Raw genomic sequence first — 23101 nt, 5'->3', positions numbered from 1 at the left:
ACCAAATCGGGGCAACCAGGGAAACTTCTATCCAGAGTTATCTCGAATCAGGAACCCAAGAAAAATATAGATAATATGTGACTGGCTAATGAGAGGATAGTTACTGGACAAAACCCTATAGAGAAAGTTTTCTTGGTCTACTTCTCAGATCTTTATAGAGCCGATTGTAGGATAACAGATGAAATGATGGATGTCTACCATGATGGTATTATTTTTCCTACTATTACTTCGGCCCAAAGGAGGGTACTTGAGGCTGATCTCTCAATTCAGAAGCTTGAAGGGGCAATCAAACTCTGTTCGGGTAACTCCACCCCTGGTTCAGACGGACTCCCATATGAAAGGGGGTTAAGGGTAAAGTGGTATTAATTATATTAAGCTTGAAGTTTCTTTGTGTATTGGTTTTGTATATTAATAAAGGTGTTGAAATTTGGAAGAAAAAAAAAAAAAAAGCACATTTTCTCCTGAAATAAGCAATGGATCGCTAACTGAACTGTATTATTACATTCAGATGAGCTAGCCCTGCAATGAATTGTGTCTAGTTTAACTGTGAAATTCCAGGTCACAGGCTCCATTTAAAGGGGTTGTCCGGGTTCAGAGCTGAACCCGGACATACCCTTATTTTCACCCTGGCAGCATCCCTGAGGCTAGCATCAGAGCATCTCATGCTCCGATGCGCTCCCTTGCCCTGCGCTAGATCGCGCAGGGCACGGGCTCTTTTGTTTATCATAACACACTGCCAGGCGGAAGCTTCCGCCTGGCAGTGTGTTCGGTGACGTCACCGGCTGTGATGGCGCCGTTTTACTGGCTAGGGCAGCGCTAAAGCCCACCCATCAGTGCCGGTGACGTCACCGGAACTCCTAAAAATTCCTTTGCCCTGCGCGATTTAGTGCAGGGCAAAGGAGAGCATCGGAGCATGAACTGCCCCGATGCTCAAGTCAGGGGGGCTGCCTGGGTGAAAATGGAGGTATGTCCGGGTTCAGCTCTGAACCTGGACAACCCCTTTAAAAGATACAATTTTGGTGGTGTGCAGCCACCACTAGAGGGAGCTTAGCAGCTTACTGAACACTGTTTCCGCTGCATTTTTTTGTATGGCAGGGAAGTGCAAATTGGTCAGAATGAGCAATGTTTCAATAATACACATGAGTTCTGCAGAGACATAGTGAAACAATCCTTTTTAATGTTAAAATGGGAGTGTATACAGTGCTATAGGATTTAATTGATTTATTTTTATCAGGCCATATACAGTATAAGGACAGGAGAGGCTTACCAATACTTACCTGGATCTCCGCACCCTGCGCTGCTCCTGGTCCCCAGACTGCAGCTGCTGCTTCGGTGTCAGGGGGGAGCAGCCAATGGCAGGCGGTGATGGATACAAGCCTCCCTAGCGTCACCCGCGATGCTAGGGAGGCTCGTCCCCGTCACCGCCTGCCATTGGCTGCTCTTCCCTTCGCCGGATGTTTTCATCTGCGCATGGGGAGAAGCAGCTGCAGCGGTGCGGGGACCAGGAGCAGCACAGGGAGCGGGGAGCCAGGTAAGTATATTCAATGTGAGGGGGACATTTTATAGTCTTGGATAACCCCTTTAACAAATGAAACCTCACAGCAATTTCAACATGTTAAATATTATACTGAAAAATGGTAATGCTGTCCTGTCTACCTGAATACATTAGCTATTGCTGTAATAATAAGAATAATACCAATTACATTACCATGGCAGCCTCCGTGGTTAGTCATGTCATTCCACTTAATTGCTCTGAGATCACCTTCCCATTGTGCATCTGGCATCGATCCCGGTACATCTATGGTTCAAAGAATAAATATTAAATCATAATTGTTTAAGTAGGGTATCAAAAGAAGTCACACCTGTAATCAATGAACTAGAGTTTACCTATTACAATATTATCTAGCTGTTATCAGGAGGCAAATATGTTGAAGAAGGTCTACTTTTACATGCAGTCCATTGTCTTTACAGTGTACTTACGGTCTCATAAAATTTCTGATAAGTTTCTCTTTGGCTGTGATCTGCCCTGTAGTGTACCGCCCTAAGAAAGTCTACGGGACAGATTTATCATAGCCTGGCGGCGTACTCTGGGCTATGATAACCAGGTGCGCTGCCAGAGGCTGTGCCTGATTTATGACGAGGCATAAATTAGGCGCAGAATCCGGCAGTCCGTTTTGCCTGAACTGAAACAGCCCCTGGCTGGCATAGATTTCAATGTTCTTCTACGCCAGAGAACTGCAGTAGAGGCTGATAAATGTGGATGGGACACTACCTCTGCCCCTTTTAAGGAAAGTGGCAAGGCCAGAGGAGAGATGGCACTTGTGCAAATATTTTTGCGCTAGTGCCTTTCAAAAAGTCGCAAACACAAAGTTCGCGACTTTTCACGCCAGAAAACTGGTGTAAGCAAATGATAAATCTGGCCCATTGAGTCCATGCACCTCTAACCCCATCCCCCTGAGGAAGATCCAGGCTGAGCTGATCAAAGCCAAAGGGACGGCTCAGCTAAGCATTTCTACCCCTCCGTTTCAGCAATCAGGTCTCACCACCCGGACTCCCATGAAACAAAACTTCTGACGTGTCTGTATAACGAATAAATCACTGATCCATATAAAGCAATTGAGCTTTTTACACATCAGTTTTTTTCATGGATCCATATGCCCAATACAAGAATTTTACCGCAGGTCCTGTTCTCGTCTGTTGTTTGGATGAGAATAGCGTTTTCTCTTGATGGGAATGAGAAATCACAGAAGGGACATACACCTGTCCGGGGGAACTATAATCGAAAGTGGTAGATACTACTAGGGCTCACTAAAAGACCACTATTGTAAAACATAACCTTTAATTCATTAATAATAAAACCAATTCACCCATAATATACAATAAGGAAAGAATAAATAAATAAAAATAAAGCAAAATTCTATTCCGGTCTCATATGGTTGTAGGTAGGTATAGTAGACATATCAATAGTATAGGGTGTGGGGCAGTGTCCCTATTGATGTCCCTATCTCTGCCGCCCTGCCTACCAAACTGAATAGCCGCCCCGTGTCTCGTGCCTCCTAATAACCCTAGGATAGCCCTGACACGGGGATATATTCCAGCAGTATGGAATATTGGCCTTAAATATAGACCTGGACTGCTATAAGTTGCCAAAAATAACAAACAGACTTAGTGCCCCATATGGAGTGACAAGAACCACCCAATAATGTACAACAAAGGAAGAATAGTGATATGAAGAAAATGGAACAAAAAATGAAAAAGTAAATACTAAAGAATGTCCTAAACAGTCCCTACGCGTTTCACCTAGTTGATTTCAGGCTCCTCAGGGGACACTCAAACACCAAAGATACCTGTCACCTCAAAGATTGTAACTCAGACAAAAAAATACCGGATACCAGGAGCACAGTACCCGTTATTAAGATGATAACGGACAGCTAGATAGCTGATAACTTAATCAGAACTCAGTTTGTGCTCTATACTATGATGAGCAAAAGTATGCCCAATATATATATTATGCCAAAACTCTCCTCCGCCTATGATGATATTTCATCTATGAGTACACTATAATAATTACATCTAGTTTCAGATGAATTCAAACAAGATAATATTGGACCTGTTAGTTCAGTATAAATCATGCCGGTGTATTGTGGATAAAGATAATTTACCCTTAATCCCAACCATGCCAGTGTGTTATGGCCATGAATGACCTGGTGCAAAATGCACCCTAGTTAGATATTTTGTACTTGCATGCCTATCGTTAATGAGGATCGGCCTGTGTCAGATGCTTTATGGGTCCCACAGGGAGTAGAGGAGTTTGCTGAGGTGTCCACCGATGAAAATCAGCTGCAGTGTCCCCGTGTCAGGGCTATCCTAGGGTTATTAGGAGGCACGAGACACGGGATCGCCCCTATCGGGAGGCTATTCCGTTTGGTAGGCAGGGAGGCAGAGATAGGGACATCAATAGGGACACTGCCCCACACCCTATACCATTGCTATGTCTACTATACCTACCTACAACCATATGAGACCGGAATAGAATTTTGCTTTATTTTTTTTATTTATTCTTTCCTTATTGTATATTATAGGTGAATTGGTTTTATTATTAATGAATTAAAGGTTATGTTTTAGAATAGTGGTCTTTCAGTGAGCTCTTGATGGGAATGAGAAAGAAACAAAATGCACTGAAGCAGTTTTTTCAAGGATCCATGGCCACAGGGGCGGACTGGGAACTTAAAGTGGCCCTGGAAAAAATACTAAAATTGACCCCATTTTGTAGTTGGGTCCAAATTGATGGAAGGCAGGGCCAGAAATACCATATTGTGGCACATTATACCATCCCATCAAAGCCAAATATCACAGTCCATCACAAAATACTGCCACCAGCAACACAAAATACATCCCCAAAAACCTCCACTGGCCGGCCGTGAGGAGGGCCCAGATGGCCCCCTGGGCATCGGCCCACCAGTAATTTTCCCTGTAAGGTTTATGGCCAATCTGTCCCTGCATGGCCGTATACAGTACATAAGGCCTTAGTTTATCTAATTGTTGCTTCTAGGAAAAAATGAGAATATAGCATTGTAAGATTTAAAGAGTAACTAAACCTTTTAATAAGATGTCCCTAATGCCCTAATAAAAGTTTTTCTAATATACTTTATTAATGGATTTTCTATTTTTATTAGACATGCCCCTACCTAAATTGCACCATTCCCTGTGTGCTTAAAACTTAGGGCATTTAGGGACATTATAATAAAGAATTATTAAAATTTTAGTGAAAGGTTAAGTTACTCTGTGCCAGGATTCTGGAATCTATAACACCATGGCATTTTGGGCTGCAGACCCATAAGATATTAAACAGGTAAAATGAGGTATGCGATAGTATGCAAATATGAAGATCTATTGACCTAGGAAACATATTTTTTTTTGCTGCCTTTAGCGCTGAGCTCTGATCTGACCAAGTGCAACTCTTGTGTGTATGTGTGCGAGATAGGGATATTAGATTGTGAGCTTTATGCCTCGTTCAGAGGTCAGTGATTCACAGACGTGGGCTGTACTTGTTGTCCACGGACAGTACATGTACACATTCATTTTAATGAGTTTATTCACACATCCTTGTTTTAGCACGGTCCGGAGTCCATGGTTTTTTACATGAAAGCATGCTCTATTTTGTCCATGTTCACAGATCCATCATGCCCATTATACACTGATCCCATCCATGTTTCACCGACCATTAGGAGGAGATGCTATGAAAATGAATTTTCAGCTGTACAGTGTCTGTGAAACACAGATGACGAACATAGAGGAAAAAATGGAACACAGATCTGCAGCGTCCCACTGCGTGTGTGTGGGCACTGCTTAAGGCTACATTCACACGTCAGTATTTTTCTATATCCCGATTTTCGGTCCGTTTTTTGCGGATCCGTTGTTCCTGAAAATGTTTCCGTATGTCATCCGTATGTCATCCGTTTTTTGCGGATCCGCAAAAAACGGAAACATGTATAAATTTCAATAAGCAAATAAAGTTGTTTGGATTTCTTTGAAAATAAATAAATAAATAAATAATTTAAATGTAATTTCCAGGAATGGAATCCGCATAAAACGCATGACATACGTAATGACATCCGAATGTCTTCCGTTTTTTGCGGATCCATTGACTTTGTATTGTACCAGGATCCGAATTTTGCGGAAAAGAATAGGACATGTTTTATATTTAAACGGACATGCGGAACGGAACAACGGAAACGGACAGCACACATTGTGCTGTCCGTTTTTTTCCAGGACCCATTGAAAATGAATGGGTCCAGATCTGGTCCAGATCTGTTCCGCAAAAAACAGAACAGATCAGGAAAGAAAAAACGGACGTGTGAATGGACCCTAAAAGTACTTTTTGTCCTTAACAATGTATTGTAGAGTATGGTATAACTTTGTATTTATGTATCTGCAAAATCCCTGTTAACAGGCAGATTAGGTGTAATTTATACATCCCACCACTAGATGGGGATATAGCTTAGGTCTTATATATACCCAGGTCAGGCCTAGTGAGACAGACCAGTTGGGACCAGAGTTCAGATTAGTGGAGACAGGTCAGTGTGGAGATCAGTTAATAAACTGATACTGAGAGTGAAAGAGTGCAGATCTAGCACTTCTGCTCTAATGAAAGTTTAGTCCAGAAAGGGACAAGAGAAAAGGACTTATATACATCCAAAGGATAAAAGCCACAAGTCGGGCATCAAGGACCTTTGGGATATTTAGGGGAAGAATACCATAGCCTCCGGCAACCTCACCCAAAATTGCACTGATATTGAAAACAACCCACTGCTCCCAAAACTAAATACCTGAAAAGCCTAGAAACAGTGGACTTGCAGAACCAACTCTGTACCATCAAGAAACTGCATTTTTGTACTGCTACCAACAAGAGACATCAAAAGTAAAAGTTGCGAGTTGCATTTTACCACTGTCTACCTCCTTATTACCATTATTGGTTGTACCACCATTAACGGTACTGGCGTCACGACAAAAACCATCAAGGGACTCAGCCGCAACAAGCACCCTAACCCCCCCTAACATCAAAAGCACCTCAACCACCATCTTGGCTGATGCTTCCCTACACAGAGCGTTCCCCGGAGGATTTCGTGCTGTCCACCTCCACACTGTGCTGCCAGCCCAGGGAGGCTTTCTGCTAACCGTGAGTAAACTGATGAACTGTGTGTTATTATTTGGCCCCTCATTGGTCCACCATGCACCCCACGTGTTGCCCCTGCGACTGGCTGGCTGCAGATCCTTCTTAGACCTTCACGCATACATCACTGACCATCTTATCACGGATTTCATTAGACATGTGAAGGAGGCATTAATCTGAGCATTTACAAATAATATGGGAGAGAAGCATTGATATGGATACAATAAAAAATGCAATTTAAAAGGGGAAACCTGAAGTTTTTTCAAGGAGTTGAGGTGAAATGATTATTTTCCGAGTGGCGTCATGCGGATCAAAAAGGCAAAGCATACTTTGTGGAACCTACTGAATGCTAACAATCCAACAACAGGATTGCTGTCCAAAATATATAAAATGATCAGCATAACTGACAATCAGGATATTACAGACCAAAGTTTAAGAAATTGGAAGGATATATTGAATGAAAAGACTCTCGGGTGAGATTCACTGAGAAGGATTTCAAGAATGACCAAAAAAAAAACATTTTATATAAAATTACACTTGTTAAAGGACATCTGTCAAGAGATTTGTACCTATGAATCTGGCTGACCTGTGACCTGTTGTATGTGCACTTGGCAGCTGAAGGCATCTGTGTTGGTCTCACGTTTATATGGCCCGCATTGCTGAGGAAAGTGAAAACGTCATCACGCCTGGCCAAGCCAATTAAAGAGGAGAGGACGCTGCAGTTGCAGAGAGAGCAGAGCCTTTAGGTGTAACAGCAACGCCCCTGTTGCTCTTAGAGGCTCATTTGCATAATAAAGCATCATTTTTCTCAGCAATGCGGGCACATGTGAACACTGGACCCACACGGATGCCATTAGCTGCTAAGCACTCACGTAACAGGTCAGCCAGTTTCATAGGTACAAATCTACTGACAGATGTCTGCACATGGGTAGCTCTGATTTGTCTTATATTAAATACTTTTTTTTCCATGAAGATTTGGCTGGGTGTTAGTCTCCATGCACCCAATGGGTCTGTGCTACTCCAAAATGTTCACACATGTTCAGAAATAAAAAGATATCCCATTCCCAAGATGTAATGTTGTTGATCAGATAAACATGACCCGGAGATATCTCAGATTGTGCCACTTCTGGACTATTGTTTTTTTTACACAATAGAATCTGTGTTCAAGGTACTATGAGACCCTATACATTGTAAATGCCACAAGCCCCAGAGGAGCGGAATGAATGATGGGAGTGGTAGTGGCTCACAGTGGCTATTCCTCACGCCAATGCTCCCTAGGGCCAGGGCAGTGTTAAGAGGGTGCACCCTTTCTTCCCTTGGGGCAAACACCGATGTTGGGGCTCCTGTCTGATGGCTGTTGGGGAGCGGAGGCAAAATCGAATGAATTGGAAAAGTGAAAGTCTTGTCAATCTTGGGAGCTTCAGATGGATAATATAATGGGTGCTGAATAGACCAATGTAGATCCAAGGGTTAGTGGACAAAATGCAATAAACAGTAGTCTTTGTGGACAAGTAGCGTCCCTAGAGACAACTATGATTGAGATGAGGTGGGTGTGTCCTCATTATGCATTATGTATCACATTGATCACGTGATATTAACTGGATTTCTATTTAGAGGTATCAAATAAGTAAATAATGAAAAGGAACCATAAGGCCTCCTGCACACGAACATGTGCTGCCCGTTGCCATATTGCGGACCGCATTTGCGGATCTGCAATACACGTGCGCCGTTCCGTGGGCATTCCGCATCACAGATTCACTTCAATGGGTCCGCAAATCCGGAGATGCGGAATGGTGCGGAATGGAAGCACAGAACGGAAACCCATGGATTCACTACGGAGTGCTTCTGTGGGGTTTCGTCCCGTACTTCTGTTTCAAAAAAAGATAAAACATGTCCTATCTTTTTGCAGAACGGCTGGATCGCGGACTCATTAAAGTGAATGGGTCTGCGATCTGCTGCGGCTGCCCCACGGTCGGTGTTCGTGCATTGCGGGCCGCAGCACGGCCACAGGGCGCCCACGTTTGTGTGCAGGAGGCCTAAGGGATGGGATGACCTGAAGAGTCATACAAATGCTATTTGCAGCTAGTTTGCTTCATGTAAAACTAGACAGTGATGTACATACCGGTAAGTAGTTCTTTTTCAAAAAGTGAACTTATGATTTTCAAAAAGTTGCCGTGTGTGTTTTGTATGTATATCCCCTATACTCTGGAATGCTCTACCCCAACAACTCAGACTCTCACCTACAGTGGAAACCTTCAAAAGAAACCTGAAATCCGACCTCTTCAGACAAGCCTACAACCAGTTACCCTGCTGCTATACCACCATGACCAGCTTTACCCTCACCTACTGTGTCCTTCCTCCATACCTTGTAGACTGTAAGCCCTCGTGGGTAGAGCCCTCTTTCATTCTGTCTAGTGATGAGCGGCAGGGGCAATATTCGATTGCGCGATACTTCGCGAATATTTGGGCGAATATTAGTCATATATTCGTGAATTTGAGAATTTGCTATTTTTTTTCTTGATTGCGAAATCATCAATGTAATATTCGTGTATTGCGCGTCAAATATATGTGTGGGTCACTGTTGCTACATTTTCCAAGCTGCTAGAAGTTTCCTGAGACTGGAGAAAATGGTTGGCATGGCAGAACATTACAATAGCTTTATATGCAGATAGAATGCACCAATATAGTCGCAAATTAATGGTGCGCATATTTCGGCGCAAAACGGCAACTTCACATTTTAGCAGGTCTGACTACATATTACTGATTGGTGCACTATGTATTGTTGTGACATCACAGCACTATGTCTGCAGCATGTACTGTATGTATGGACAGCGGAACCTATCACACTACCTAACACACTGCACTGCAACAGCTACACTATATCGGGATATAACCTACATTGACTATCTCCCACTAACTATCTGTATTATATATAAACTATCCATCTAATGTAATGAGTGGAAAGCACAGAGCACAGCAATGACACTGCTGTCTCTCTCAGAACGGTAGAAAATGGCTGCTGGGGAGGTTCTTATACACACTGCGTGCAGAATTATTAGGCAAATGAGTATTTTGACCACATCATCCTCTTTATGCATGTTGTCTTACTCCAAGCTGTATAGGCTCGAAAGCCTACTACCAATTAAGCATATTAGGTGATGTGCATCTCTGTAATGAGAAGGGGTGTGGTCTAATGACATCAACACCCTATATTAGGTGTGCATAATTATTAGGCAACTTCCTTTCCTTTGGCAAAATGGGTCAAAAGAAGGACTTGACAGGCTCAGAAAAGTCAAAAATAGTGAGATATCTTGCAGAGGGATGCAGCACTCTTAAAATTGCAAAGCTTCTGAAGCGTGATCATCGAACAATCAAGCGTTTCATTCAAAATAGTCAACAGGGTCGCAAGAAGCGTGTGGAAAAACCAAGGCGCAAAATAACTGCCCATGAACTGAGAAAAGTCAAGCGTGCAGCTGCCAAGATGCCACTTGCCACCAGTTTGGCCATATTTCAGAGCTGCAACATCACTGGAGTGCCCAAAAGCACAAGGTGTGCAATACTCAGAGACATGGCCAAGGTAAGAAAGGCTGAAAGACGACCACCACTGAACAAGACACACAAGCTGAAACGTCAAGACTGGGCCAAGAAATATCTCAAGACTGATTTTTCTAAGGTTTTATGGACTGATGAAATGAGAGTGAGTCTTGATGGGCCAGATGGATGGGCCCGTGGCTGGATTGGTAAAGGGCAGAGAGCTCCAGTCCGACTCAGACGCCAGCAAGGTGGAGGTGGAGTACTGGTTTGGGCTGGTATCATCAAAGATGAGCTTGTGGGGCCTTTTCGGGTTGAGGATGGAGTCAAGCTCAACTCCCAGTCCTACTGCCAGTTTCTGGAAGACACCTTCTTCAAGCAGTGGTACAGGAAGAAGTCTGCATCCTTCAAGAAAAACATGATTTTCATGCAGGACAATGCTCCATCACACGCGTCCAAGTACTCCACAGCGTGGCTGGCAAGAAAGGGTATAAAAGAAGAAAATCTAATGACATGGCCTCCTTGTTCACCTGATCTGAACCCCATTGAGAACCTGTGGTCCATCATCAAATGTGAGATTTACAAGGAGGGAAAACAGTACACCTCTCTGAACAGTGTCTGGGAGGCTGTGGTTGCTGCTGCACGCAATGTTGATGGTGAACAGATCAAAACACTGACAGAATCCATGGATGGCAGGCTTTTTAGTGTCCTTGCAAAGAAAGGTGGCTATATTGGTCACTGATTTGTTTTTGTTTTGTTTTTGAATGTCAGAAATGTATATTTGTGAATGTTGAGATGTTATATTGGTTTCACTGGTAAAAATAAATAATTGAAATGGGTATATATTTGTTTTTTGTTAAGTTGCCTAATAATTATGCACAGTAATAGTCACATGCACACACAGATATCCCCCTAAAATAGCTAAAACTAAAAACAAACTAAAAACTACTTCCAAAAATATTCAGCTTTGATATTAATGAGTTTTTTGGGTTCATTGAGAACATGGTTGTTGTTCAATAATAAAATTAATCCTCAAAAATACAACTTGCCTAATAATTCTGCACTCCCTGTAGTAAGGGGTAGGCAGCTTTCCTATTGGTTGCTAGGGATGTTGCTAAGCTCAGACAAAGACATTGCAGCCTTCTCATTGGCCCACAAGCAAGAAGCAGGGAGGGATCATGGGTTCAGATGAAAACCAATCTAGAATACTCGAAAAAACTAATATACAGGTGAAACTCGAAAAATTTGAATATTAAACAAATTTCATTTATTTCAGTAATGCAACTTAAAAGGTGAAACTAATATGAGATAGACACATTACATGCAAAGTGAGATATTTCAAGACTTTATTTGTTATAATTTGGATGATTATGGCTTATAGTTTATGAAACCCTAAAGTCACAATTTTGAGGTACCCTTTGCTCAGGGGGTATGGATTAATTAGCTGACTAGAGTGTGACACTTTGAGCCTAGAATATTGAACCTTTTCACATAATTCTAATTTTAAGCTGCATTAATGCAATTCCTTTTAATTTGCATTACTGAAATAAATGGACTTTTGCACGATATTCAAATTTTTTGAGTTTCATCTGTATATCACTATATTCTAAATATTTGCGAATTCACGATTAATATTTGCGATTCGAATATTCGTGCCCAACAATAGTTCTGTCCCAGTTTGTAACTTATCTTGTTCATTCTTATTGCAATTGTCTGTATTATGTATGTGTCACGGTCTCGTTGTTCACCATGACATGTTAGCCGCGCATGCTGGTTGTCTGAGGAAACCTGTTGTTTATGCAGCATTTGTGTGCTTTGCTCCTTTCTCCTGGTTCCTTCTCTGTCTGGTGCGTGTGGGGTTAAGTTCCTGGCTGCGTGAGGTCACTTGGTGCTATTTAGCCTGTGGCTGGTTGTCTGGAGTTTGTTGCCCTCCAGCCTCTGTTGGTGCTGGAGCTATGCTCCTGTCCTGGGTGTTCCATCTGCACAGTCCTTGAGGGCCACATTGTGAGACATCGATGTCATCTCGATGTCACCTTCCCTTCCTTTCCCTACTCTATGTATTGTGTGGTATGTACGGATTGGTGTTGTATGTCTAGTTGTTGTTCCATGTCTGGTCTGTCTATGGTGTGTATAGTCCTGCATGGATGCTAAACATATCCCCTGTCTGTGCCTTCGGTGAGAGGGCTCCAGGGTTCCCCGAAGGGAGAACAACTAGTAAGTGAGCTGCTCTGCCTGGGGCCGCCATGCACCCTCTCTGCATGGGGTCCAGGCAGTTACTGGTGTGCCAGATTTGGTGTTTGTTGTCTGTACTGTGTCCTGTATGGTGTTCGGGTTCCAGTACATATGCATGGATTCCAGTTTGCTGCTCACTGTCATTTCTCTATGTTTCTAGGCCTGAGGGAGTCCCGTGTTCATCTGTATCTTGGAGGAACAGGTCGTCTCTAGTTCCTGACATTATTTCCAGGGATCATCAGAGCGACTCAGGGTCCGAGGTTCCGGTGTATGAGCCGTCCTACAATCTAGGTCCGCTCATATGGTTAGGAGTCAGGGCTAGGATGTGGGTGGCATTAGGAGGTGCCCTGCTCCCGTTCCCCAGTGTTCAGGCCTAGTTTCTGTTCCCATTTATCTTCGGTGTTTGGTGGGGAGTATCCCCCCACTCCCTACCGTGACAGTATGTTTACCCATTTTCATGTGTATACCACCATGGCATGAATGGTGCTTTAATAATTTATAATGATATGCTTCTCAAAAAGTGGTTTAAAAGCAATAATAGTCAAGCATCATAAGCATCATTCATAGCCATTTCCAACAATCGGAAGCGGGGTGCAGTGGTAACTGCAGTATCAGACCCGTAGCGACGGGCGGCTAGGGCAGGTTTTTTTCTTCCCCTTTGAATATTAGCACAAAATCATATGATTATAGACATTTTAAGTTCCAAATAATAAAAATATATATATAAGTTGAGGACTATTATACTGGTAGGAATCAGACAGATACTTTCTGTAGCAGTTTATTATTCCACATTTATTTCCCTAGTTAAAAAGAGGGACATTTAAGGTACAGGGTGACTTGGGTCAAAGAGAAAGGGAATGCTTTATTCATATTTGCAAATTTTTCTACATGCTTATGTTCTATTATGTGACACTATCCAATCAGTGCTACCATTGTTCGACTGTGCAGGGACACACCCCAACTGGTAACACCCATCTGGGCCTTCATTGGTAAATGTTAGTAATTCATTTATAACTTCTAGCAGGAATAATAAAGGAATGGTGCATCATAGAAGAGATGTTACAGAATGGATATTACATGGGGAATGCAAGTAAATACTAACAGACATGTTCAGTTTAGTTTTTAGTGCTTTTGACAATCCTATTTTTAAAAACTGTTTGATCCCTGTGTACTCAACTGCTGGGATCCCCAATGGAATACTCTAAGCTGCAGGGAAACTTCTCTTCTGCTGCAGAGCAACAGAGCAATGATGTGTGTCCATATAAATTAATGGGCTGTTTGTGCACAGCATGGATGTGCCGTTTTTTTTTTATAAATAGAGACACTCTTTGTAGATGCCTCCATCTCCAGCTCATTAATGGAGTTTCAGAATATGGAACTCCCCTTTATGAACTCTAAATGCTGTTAGTGGCTACCACTAGTGGCCAGTAAATGCCCGCTGTGCCATAGGTTTCAACGGTGTCTGCATCCTGAGGAATGTGGGGGTCACTTGTGGTTACTAGGGCATCGGTGTCAATTGTCTGGGGCACGTGCCCCGGGTCCAGCGATGACAGTGAATCCTCCACCTTCAGTACTCCACTCTCAGACCCTGAAAAGGCAGGTCCGATGGATGATTTTTGTTTATCTGGCAACACCAAAAAAGGGTAAATGATGCCTATTCATTAGGACCAGAATACCCTGGACAATCAATGGTTAATGTAAAGAAGTGCATTGAGGATTTTGCCTTCACAGTAAGCCACATTTGAAACAACGCCAGCTGTCTCCACAGTCGGCTAATGTATCACATGACAGATAAATGTCTACTTTACAGTATATTTTGGGTTTTCACATGAAATTGTCTTTGCTGACCTGGGAGATTATTAACTGGGTGCCAAATGCTGTAAACTATTAAAAGAATATTTTTCCAGTAATTCTATTTTTTGAGGGCAGTAATATTCTCTCCGGCACTACAGAGCATCACATGCAACAACCCAGATTTGTCTGGGAAATTAGGGACATGAGTAAGGACTCAATACACCGAACAAACGCCCTTAAAGGAATTGTAAAAACCACAGAGAATGCTTTAAAAAATAATCATACTCATCTAAGGCTGCTTTAACAACTGTGCTAATTATTTCTGTTGTCCCACTCCACTCCGTTAAGCCACTCCACTCTCTAAGCCTAACCTTCTGCACAGAAACAGCTGATCAGTTGTGTTTCTGACCAAAGTGCCGCATAGTGCTGGATTAAAGGTCCTGCCCCTGTACTCCTGGCTGCCAGTAACACCGCTTTGGACCTGGAGATCACGTGATGGCCGGGTGTCTAGGGGGCAGAGCAGAGCTGCAGGGTCTTAGCACACCCAGATCAGTGTGTCAGTGTCCCCCAGAGATCTTTTAATGACCTCTTGGGGGACATATTATGTAGCAACAATATATATATTTTTTGTAAATTAAAGCTTCCACGCGAACCAAAATCATCTCAATTATTGCCACATTAATATGATGAAACTGTATGTTATATATCAAAACGACTGAAAATAGGGAACTCAGTTTAATAATTTATTTTGGTGTCAGTTTGCATATTTAAAGAATAAGGAGCTATAGTTAAAAAAAATTACTTTTTAAAATGTTTTGCAGTTTTTCCCAAATAAAACAAGAAAAAACTATTTTTAAAAATATACAGTATTAAAAAGTTAATGTGTCATGTGCCTGAAAAAAAAAAGTCCAAATTTTGTTAGTCCAACACATAAAGTTCCAACTGTGAAACCACCACATCATCAATATCAGATGTGACGGGGCCTGACGGCTGGCACCCCTGCCGATCAGCTTTTTGAAGAGAAAGCAGTGCTCATGCGAGCGATGTGTTCTCTTCTCTGTTTACCTGCTTGCCGTTGACATTGTAATAGCAAGCATTAATAGGAGGGAGACGTCCCATTGAAGTGAAGGGGATGGCAGAGCTGTCATTACACCTGCTCTCCACTGAAATCACTCTTTCATCAGAATGAGAGATGAACAATCATCATCAGCACATATTCCTGTGTAATAAGGGTTGTGCTGCGAATAAGCAATAGAACTGAATGTGCAATACCCCAGATGGGGGTATCTATCTCAGACAGCGTACGTAGAAAAGTACACACATTGGCTGCAGAGTAACATGTGACCGAAACAATGAATGAATAGTTTATCCAAGTCCTGATTTCTATGAATGAAGAAGATTTGTAACCTAGTAGTGGGTGTGTTTGATCAAGTGATCGGAACAATTCCTGAACCAAAGGGATACTCTGTTTACGTCTAGAAATTAAGTAAAAGGTGAAAGATTAGAGGAATGTATTAGAATGGAGAGACATTTAGTTAATGAAAAAGTATGTTTGTGTATGAATATCTACTATTTGAAAAGTTTTATGTTTTATGGGAGGAGTGATAGCTCGCTCGCGACCAAATAAATTGATTGCACTAAGGTGAGCAAAGGTAGCGCCCCTGAAGAAGCGAAAACGAAACCTAGGTCAGGTGAACTGAGGAGGACTGATATGGTTTTGTGATATGCGCGATTACTTGCTATGTTTGTGAGTATAATAAAACCTTTTAACAAATTTTGGTTGGTGGTCCTTCACTATTTTGCGCTAATTTAGCTTTCACAGAAAGTAACTTGTAACCAAGAAATCCTCTGGGTTACTGAGCTATATTCTTACCTGTGTAAGGATCGAGGTTTCAAGGAAAGCGAGATATCACCGGAGTAGTAACAGCAGCTCGGTCCTACATGAAACAAATTGACTGATTGTGTGAACAGAACACACTTCACCTTGGGACTCGCAGGGCCATCGATAGGAAACGTATTAGAGAACTTTCATCTTATTTTATTCAGACTTTATTATTCCACTGCCAGCGTGCCAACCAATACTATCCAGTCTGCACCCCTTAGGGGGGCCAGGTCTTAATGATGACCATTCTCATCTTTTGATGGCTTTACTTCTACTAAATCATCCTTAAAAGTCTGCATGTCTTAGAAAAGTCAGCAAGATGCAGAGAGAGGAGGAGCTGAATGTTCCTGATGACATATTCTCATCAATATTGGATGATGTGGCAGAAGAAGGGCTCCCACCTGTAGGGCAGGAGAACGCTGGGGTTCGAGAAGTGGGTACAGCCCCTATTTAAAGGTACCTCAGAACAATTAAAAATGAAGGACTATACAATAGTGTTGCTCGAGCATGCTCGGCCGAACACTAGTTCGGCGTTGATCGAGCATGCTCGGCCGAACACTAGTTCGGCTCGAGCATTGCGATGCTCGGCACATCACGGTGTTCGGCCAAGTCTCCTCCCCGCACGTTTGCTCGAGTCTCCTCCCCGCACGTTTGTTGGCTGCTACGTAGCCAATAAATATGCAGGTAAGTACTGCCACTCACTGTAATGCCGTAGCCATGTTGGTTACTGGCATTACAGTGATTGGCTGGCCGGAACGCGTCATCGGGTGCTATAACGCACCCAATGACACGTGGACTACTGTGCTGTAGAAGGGACAGATAGTGTAGGGAATTGAATTTAATTTTTTTGTTAGGCAGGGTTGGTGTTAGAGACCCAAAAGTCCTTTTAAGGACTATTGTTGTATCTGGCAGCAATATATTTTTTTGGCGCAACCTGCGCTAAATTGCGTGCTATTGTAGAGACCCAAACGTCCTTTTAAGAACTATTGTTGTATCTGGCAGTAATACATATTTTTAGCGCAACCTGCGCTAAATTGCATGCAATTGTTTGGCTGCTGCATTACCACAGCGACATGACCTGCACTACATCTCCAGTATAACATTAGCGCATCCGAAATGTCAGTTACATTAAGGCCTCCTGCACACGAATGTATTTTGTTGCGGTCCGCAAAAACGGGTCCCGTTTTTCCGTGATCCGTGACCGTTTTTTCATCCGTGGGTCTTCCTTGATTTTTGGAGGATCCACGGACATGAAAAAAAAGTCATTTTGGTGTCCGCCTGGCCGTGCAGAGCCAAACGGATCCGTCCTGAATTACAATGCAAGTCAATGGGGACGGATCCGTTTGACGTTGACACAATATGGTGCAATTTCAAACGGATCCGTCCCCCATTGACTTTCAATGTAAAGTCAGGAGTTAACTCCGATCCGATGGTATATTTTAACTTGAAGCGTCCCCATCACCATGGGAACGCCTCTATGTTAGAATATACCGTCGGATTTGAGTTACATCGTGAAACTCAAATCCGAAAGTATATTCTAACACAGAGGCGTTCCCATGGTGATGGGGACGCTTCAGGTTAGAATATACTAAAAGAACAGTGTACATGACTGCCCCCTGCTGCCTGGCAGGTGCTGCCAGGCAGCAGGGGGCAGCCCCTTTCCTGTAGTTAACACATTGGTGGCCAGTGTGGCCGGCCCCCCTCCCTCCCCTGTAGTTAACTCGTTGGTGGCCAGTGGGCCCCCCCTCTCTCCCCCTCCTAATTAAAATCTCCCCCCTATCATTGGTGGCAGCGGAGTGTACCGATCGGAGTCCCAGTTTAATCGCTGGGGCTCTGATCGGTAACCATGGCAACCAGGACGCTACTGCAGTCCCGGTTGCCATGGTTACTTAGCAATTTGTAGAACCATTATACTTACCTGCGAGCTGCGATGGTCTGCCTCCGGTCGGGAGCTCCTCCTACTGGTAAGTGACAGGTCCGGCCGGGAGCTCCTCCTACTGGTAAGTGACAGGTCATGTCACTTACCAGTAGGAGGAGCTCCCGGCCGGACCTGTCACTTACCAGTAGGAGGAGCTCCCGGCCGGACCTGTCACTTACCAGTAGGAGGAGCTCCCGACCGGAGGCAGACCATCGCAGCTCGCAGGTAAGTATAATGGTTCTACAAATTGCTAAGTAACCATGGCAACCGGGACTGCAGTAGCGTCCTGGTTGCCATGGTTACCGATCGGAGCCCCAGCGATTAAACTGGGACTCCGATCGGTACACTCCGCTGCCACCAATGATAGGGGGGAGATTTTAATTAGGAGGGGGAGGGAGGGGAGAAGGCCCACTGGCCACCAATGAGTTAACTACAGGGGAGGGAGGGGGGGGCCGGATCTTCGGACCCGTCTGTATAAAAACTAACCTACGGCCACAGATCACGGACACGGATGCCAATCTTGTGTGCATCCGTGTTCTTTCACGGACCCATTGACTTGAATGGGTCCGTGAACCGTTGGCCGTGAAAAAAATAGGACAGGTCATATTTTTTTCACGGCAAGGAAACACGGATCACGGATGCGGCTGCAAAACGGTGCATTTTCCATTTTTTCCACGGACCCATTGAAAGTCAATGGGTCCGCGAAAAAAAAACGGAAAACGACAACGGTCGTGTGCAGGAGGCCTAAGTGTAATTTTTTTCGCTGCTGGTGACAGTGACATTACCTGTGCTACATCTGCTGTATAACGTTTGCCCATCCTAAATATCAGTGACATTCAGTCTAATTTATTTGCGCATACACTTACAAAACCTGTGCTACTGTACGTGTGACATACTTGCAAGCATATATACCATTTAATATGCGGAAGGCGAGCAGTAATGGACAGGGATGTGGTCGTGCTGCTGATGTTGCACGCAGAGGCCGTGGCCCTGGGCGCGGTGAAACTGTGCCTGCTGCCAGAGCCCAAGAAACACACTCATCCACGATACCTAGCTTCATATCCCAGTTCGCAGGGCGGCGCAGGACACCACTCTTGACGTCACACCAGTGTGACCAGGTGATCGGTTGGATCGCAGCAGATAATGTTTCCAGTCAGTTAAGCACCACCCTATCTTCCACAAAGTACAGTCTCAGTAGCCAAGAGTCTGGTCAACAGAATCCTCGGTCTAATCCTCCTTCCTCCCACCATGGAGAGTCTTTGCAAACAAGTGATCCCACACTCAGATATTCCGTGGAGCTCTTTTCATCGCCATTCCTTAATTTGGGCCTCTCGCCAAGCCCGCTTGCAGAGGGACATGAGGAGATCTTGTGCCCTGATTCCTAAACTTGAGCATCCACAGTCAGAAGAATATGGCGGTGGAGAACGGCAATTAGTGTTTCACAAGGTGGTTGATGATGATGAGACACAGTTGCCAATAAGTCAACCGCAATTAGTGTCTCAAGAGGTTGATGATGAGGATGAGACACAGTTGTCAATAAGTGAGGTTGTTGTTAGGTCAACAAGTCAGGAGGATGACCAGAGTGAGGAAGTGGAAGAAGAGGTGGTGGATGATGAAAACACTGACCCAACCTGGGAAGGTGGCAAGCCGAGCAAGGACAGCAGTACACAGGTGAAGGGATCCGCAGCACCGCAACAGGCTGGAAGAGGCAGTGGGATGGCAAAAGGGAGAAGGCGGGCCACACCAAACAGGCCTGCAACTGTTCCCCGGAGCACCCCCTTGAGGAAATCTCCCTTGCCAAAGGGGTAGGTGTTCCGCAGTCTGGGGCTTTTTTTGATGAAAGTGCGGACGATAAAATAATTGTCATTTGCAACCTGTACCGTACCAAAATGAGCAGGGGCATGAACACTAGCAACCTCACCACCAGCATGATCCGCCGCATGGCATCAAAGCACCCTAATAGGTGGGCCGAATGCCTGGGTCCACAATCAGTGTCTGCAGGTCACACCACTGCCTCCTCTTCCCCTGTGTTATGTGCTGGCCAATCCCCTGTCCAAGACTTTGGCCCTTATGCCACCCGCCCTGCACCTGGACTTTCGCAAGCACCATCAGCTAGCACATCCACTTCTGTGTCCCAGTGCAGTGTACAGTGTAGAAGCAGGATACGGTTGCCACCGCTACAGAGGGTAGTACCCATAGCAGATTTATTTCATCAGTTCAGCGTGGATGGGCAGAAGAAGAGGATGAGGAGATTGAGAGTCATCCTCCTGAAAAGGACAGCAAAATTTTGTCTGTTGGGACTCTGGCACACATGACTGACTTTATGCTATTCTGCCTTTCCCGTGACCCTCGCGTTGTACGCATTTTGGCCAAAAACGATTACTGGTTGTTCACCCATCTCGACCCCCACTACAAAGAGAACTTCTCATTGCTCAATCCTCTGGTGGAGAGGACTAGCAAAATGGTGCAATACCAGAAGGTCCTTGCTGAAAAATTGCTCCAAAAATTTCCAGCTGACAACGCTGGCGGCAGAGTACGTAGTTACTTGGGCAACCGAGGAGGGGAGACGAGGGGAACACACAGCAGTTCCAACAGAGGCAGAGCAACACTCTCCAAGGCCTGGTACAGTTTCATGACACCCCGCCAGCACCCTCACCCTGATGTGCGGCCTACTGTCACAAGGAGGGAAAAATTTTGGAAGATGGTGGAGTATGTAGCAGACCGTGTCAGCGTCCTCAATGATCCCTCTGTGCCTTACAACTATTGGGTGTCCAAGCTGGACACGTGGCACGACCTGGCGCTCTACACCTTGGAGGTGCTGGCTGGCCCTGCCGCCAGCATTTTGGCAGAGCGGGTATTTAGTGCTGCTGGGGGCATAATAACTGATAAGCGCATCCACCTGTCAACTGAAAATGCTGACCGGTTGACTTTTATGAAAATGAACAAGGCCTGGATTGCCCCTGACTTCTCTACTCCACCAGAGAAAAGCGGATGAACATAAAGGCACTTTAAATGTGGCTTTTATGGTGTATTCCCATGCACGCCTTCCAACACAAAAAAGGGTATATGATTCAATCTTCCTTTTATCGTCCTCCTCCTCCATCATATTAACATGCTTATTAGGCTGCCCTCGCTCCTAATTTTTTTTTTTGATGGTCAGCTCAGCAGCAGGCCTTCGCCCATAATTTTTTCCATGGTCAGATCAGCAGCAGGCCCTCCCCCTTCATTTTTTCCATGGTCAGAGCAGCAGCAGGCACTCGCCCCTAATGTTTTAGAGAGTCAGCTCAGCAGCAGACCCTCACCCCTAATGTTTTAGATGTCAGCTCAGCAGCAGGCCCTCGCCCATAAATTTTTCCATGGTCAGATCAGCAGCAGGCCGTCACACCTAATGTTTTAGAAGGTCAGATCAGCAGCAGACCCTCACCCCTAATGTTTTAGATGGTCAGCTCAGCAGCAGACCCTCACCCCTAATGTTGTAGAAGGTTAGATCAGTAGCAGACCCTCACCCCTAATTTTTTAGATGGTCAGCTCAGCAGCAGACCCTCACCCCTAATGTTTTAGATGGTCAAATCCACAGCAGACCTTCACCCCTAATATTTTTAAAGGGTCACCAGCAGGCCCTTGCTCCTAATGTTTTAGAGGGTCACCAGCAGGCCATCAATCATATTTTTTCAAGGGTGTGTATGATGCCCTCCTTTATGTGTAATAAAGGGTGTATTGGAGTGCCGGTTCCTTGTAATTTTTGGCAGCCCTTTCCCTTAGTACATAGGCTTTATGAGTGTAGGAGTCCCACTACCTGAACAATTGTACCACAATGTGAATGAGGCCCTCATTTATGTGATATACAGGTTGTATCGGATTGCCTCTTCCTTGTAATTTTTGGCAGAACTTGCACTTTATATACAAGTAAATATACAGGAAAGAATGTTTCCTAACAATTTTTTTTATCTAAAATCGATTTTATCTTCGGTTTTATGTGTATTATTGTCAGTCTGTAAAAGTGGCGTACTACTCGGACAACATCGTTCCCAGCAGCGACCTGGGAGTCCAAGATGCATCCAGACATCCTCCCCATGCTGTTCCCGAACCATTCCAGTGGTGTTTCCATCAATTTCTGACCTTTTCCTATGAACCAGGCACCCTTCCCTTTTCAGAGCACGGGGTGCCTGGTTTAATGCTCGGGTTTTCCCATTGACTTCCATTGTGCATCAATCAACACTACTCGATCAACACTACTATACAGTGCGGTCTTCATTATTAAATGAAAGGCAGCTAATTGGCTGCTGAGTTCTTCACTGCAGCATAGCCGCAACCAGCCCACAGCACAGCTGCTCTTTGTGGCTGTACCCTAAGGCAGAGTGACCTTGGTATACCTGATTTATAGTGATCAATGACAAATTAATTCCTAACGAATCAAATTTCTTGGCGAACTTCGGCGAAGGTGTCAAATCATATTTTTTAAAATTCCGCTCATCTCTAATTGTAATGTCATATTATGTGTTATGTATCTGCAGTATACTAGAATGATGAGGTATGGCTGGCATTAGGATTGGAATGTTCCATTCCATTCCTCCCCTATTAGTGGGTGTGGGCTGGTCCTGTTTCCTGCCAAGAAGGGGAGTTCTAGAGAGTTCTAGGGACAGTTAGTTTAGCAAGCTTTAAGTGAAGGAGCACGTCCATCAGCCCTGGCTCCATAGGCCTTTGGAGTGAAGTTACTTACTTCAGGGAGACTACAGGGTACCAGGAGATCTGCAAGCTACAGCGTAAAAAGACATAAAAAGACAGCAGAGTGATCAGCACTACAGCCAGACTCTGTTGCAGAGGGGATAACAAGTTAAGACACCCATCATCACAGTTCAAGAACATGCAAAAGCCTGCATATGACAATTGGACACCTATAGCCATCATTGCAAGCTTATTGCTATTAGAGAAGGAAAATGAGGAAAGAGAAGGACTACGGGAGTACACCATGACACATCTCATCAGGGCCACTACCATTCCTATCTTCTACATCAGCTCCTCAGGGGCTCGCTGCAAAAGAGGGATTAATGACTTTTGTAGAGATCCTCCC

The 23101-nt window shown here is 44.2% G+C and overlaps 1 protein-coding gene across 2 annotated transcripts in view; it reads right to left on the bottom strand.

Annotated features, from left to right (window-relative positions):
* Window positions 1-23101, bottom strand: part of LOC121001896 (N-acetyllactosaminide beta-1,6-N-acetylglucosaminyl-transferase-like) — a 151228-nt gene that overhangs the window by 14404 nt on the left and 113723 nt on the right. Inside the window, exon 2 of one of the 2 annotated variants that reach the window (XM_040433137.1) lies at window positions 1709-1798. In XM_040433137.1, the coding sequence (XP_040289071.1) occupies window positions 1709-1798 (90 nt within the window). Of the gene's footprint in view, window positions 1-1703; window positions 1799-23101 lie in introns of both variants that reach the window. The other variant, XM_040433138.1, reaches the window with a different exon arrangement.

Source organism: Bufo bufo, chromosome 5 (genome assembly GCF_905171765.1).
Source record: "Bufo bufo chromosome 5, aBufBuf1.1, whole genome shotgun sequence".
Lineage (NCBI taxonomy): Eukaryota > Metazoa > Chordata > Amphibia > Anura > Bufonidae > Bufo > Bufo bufo.
Note: the sequence above shows the minus strand (reverse complement) of the source record. Positions and strands in the feature narration are given on the sequence as shown.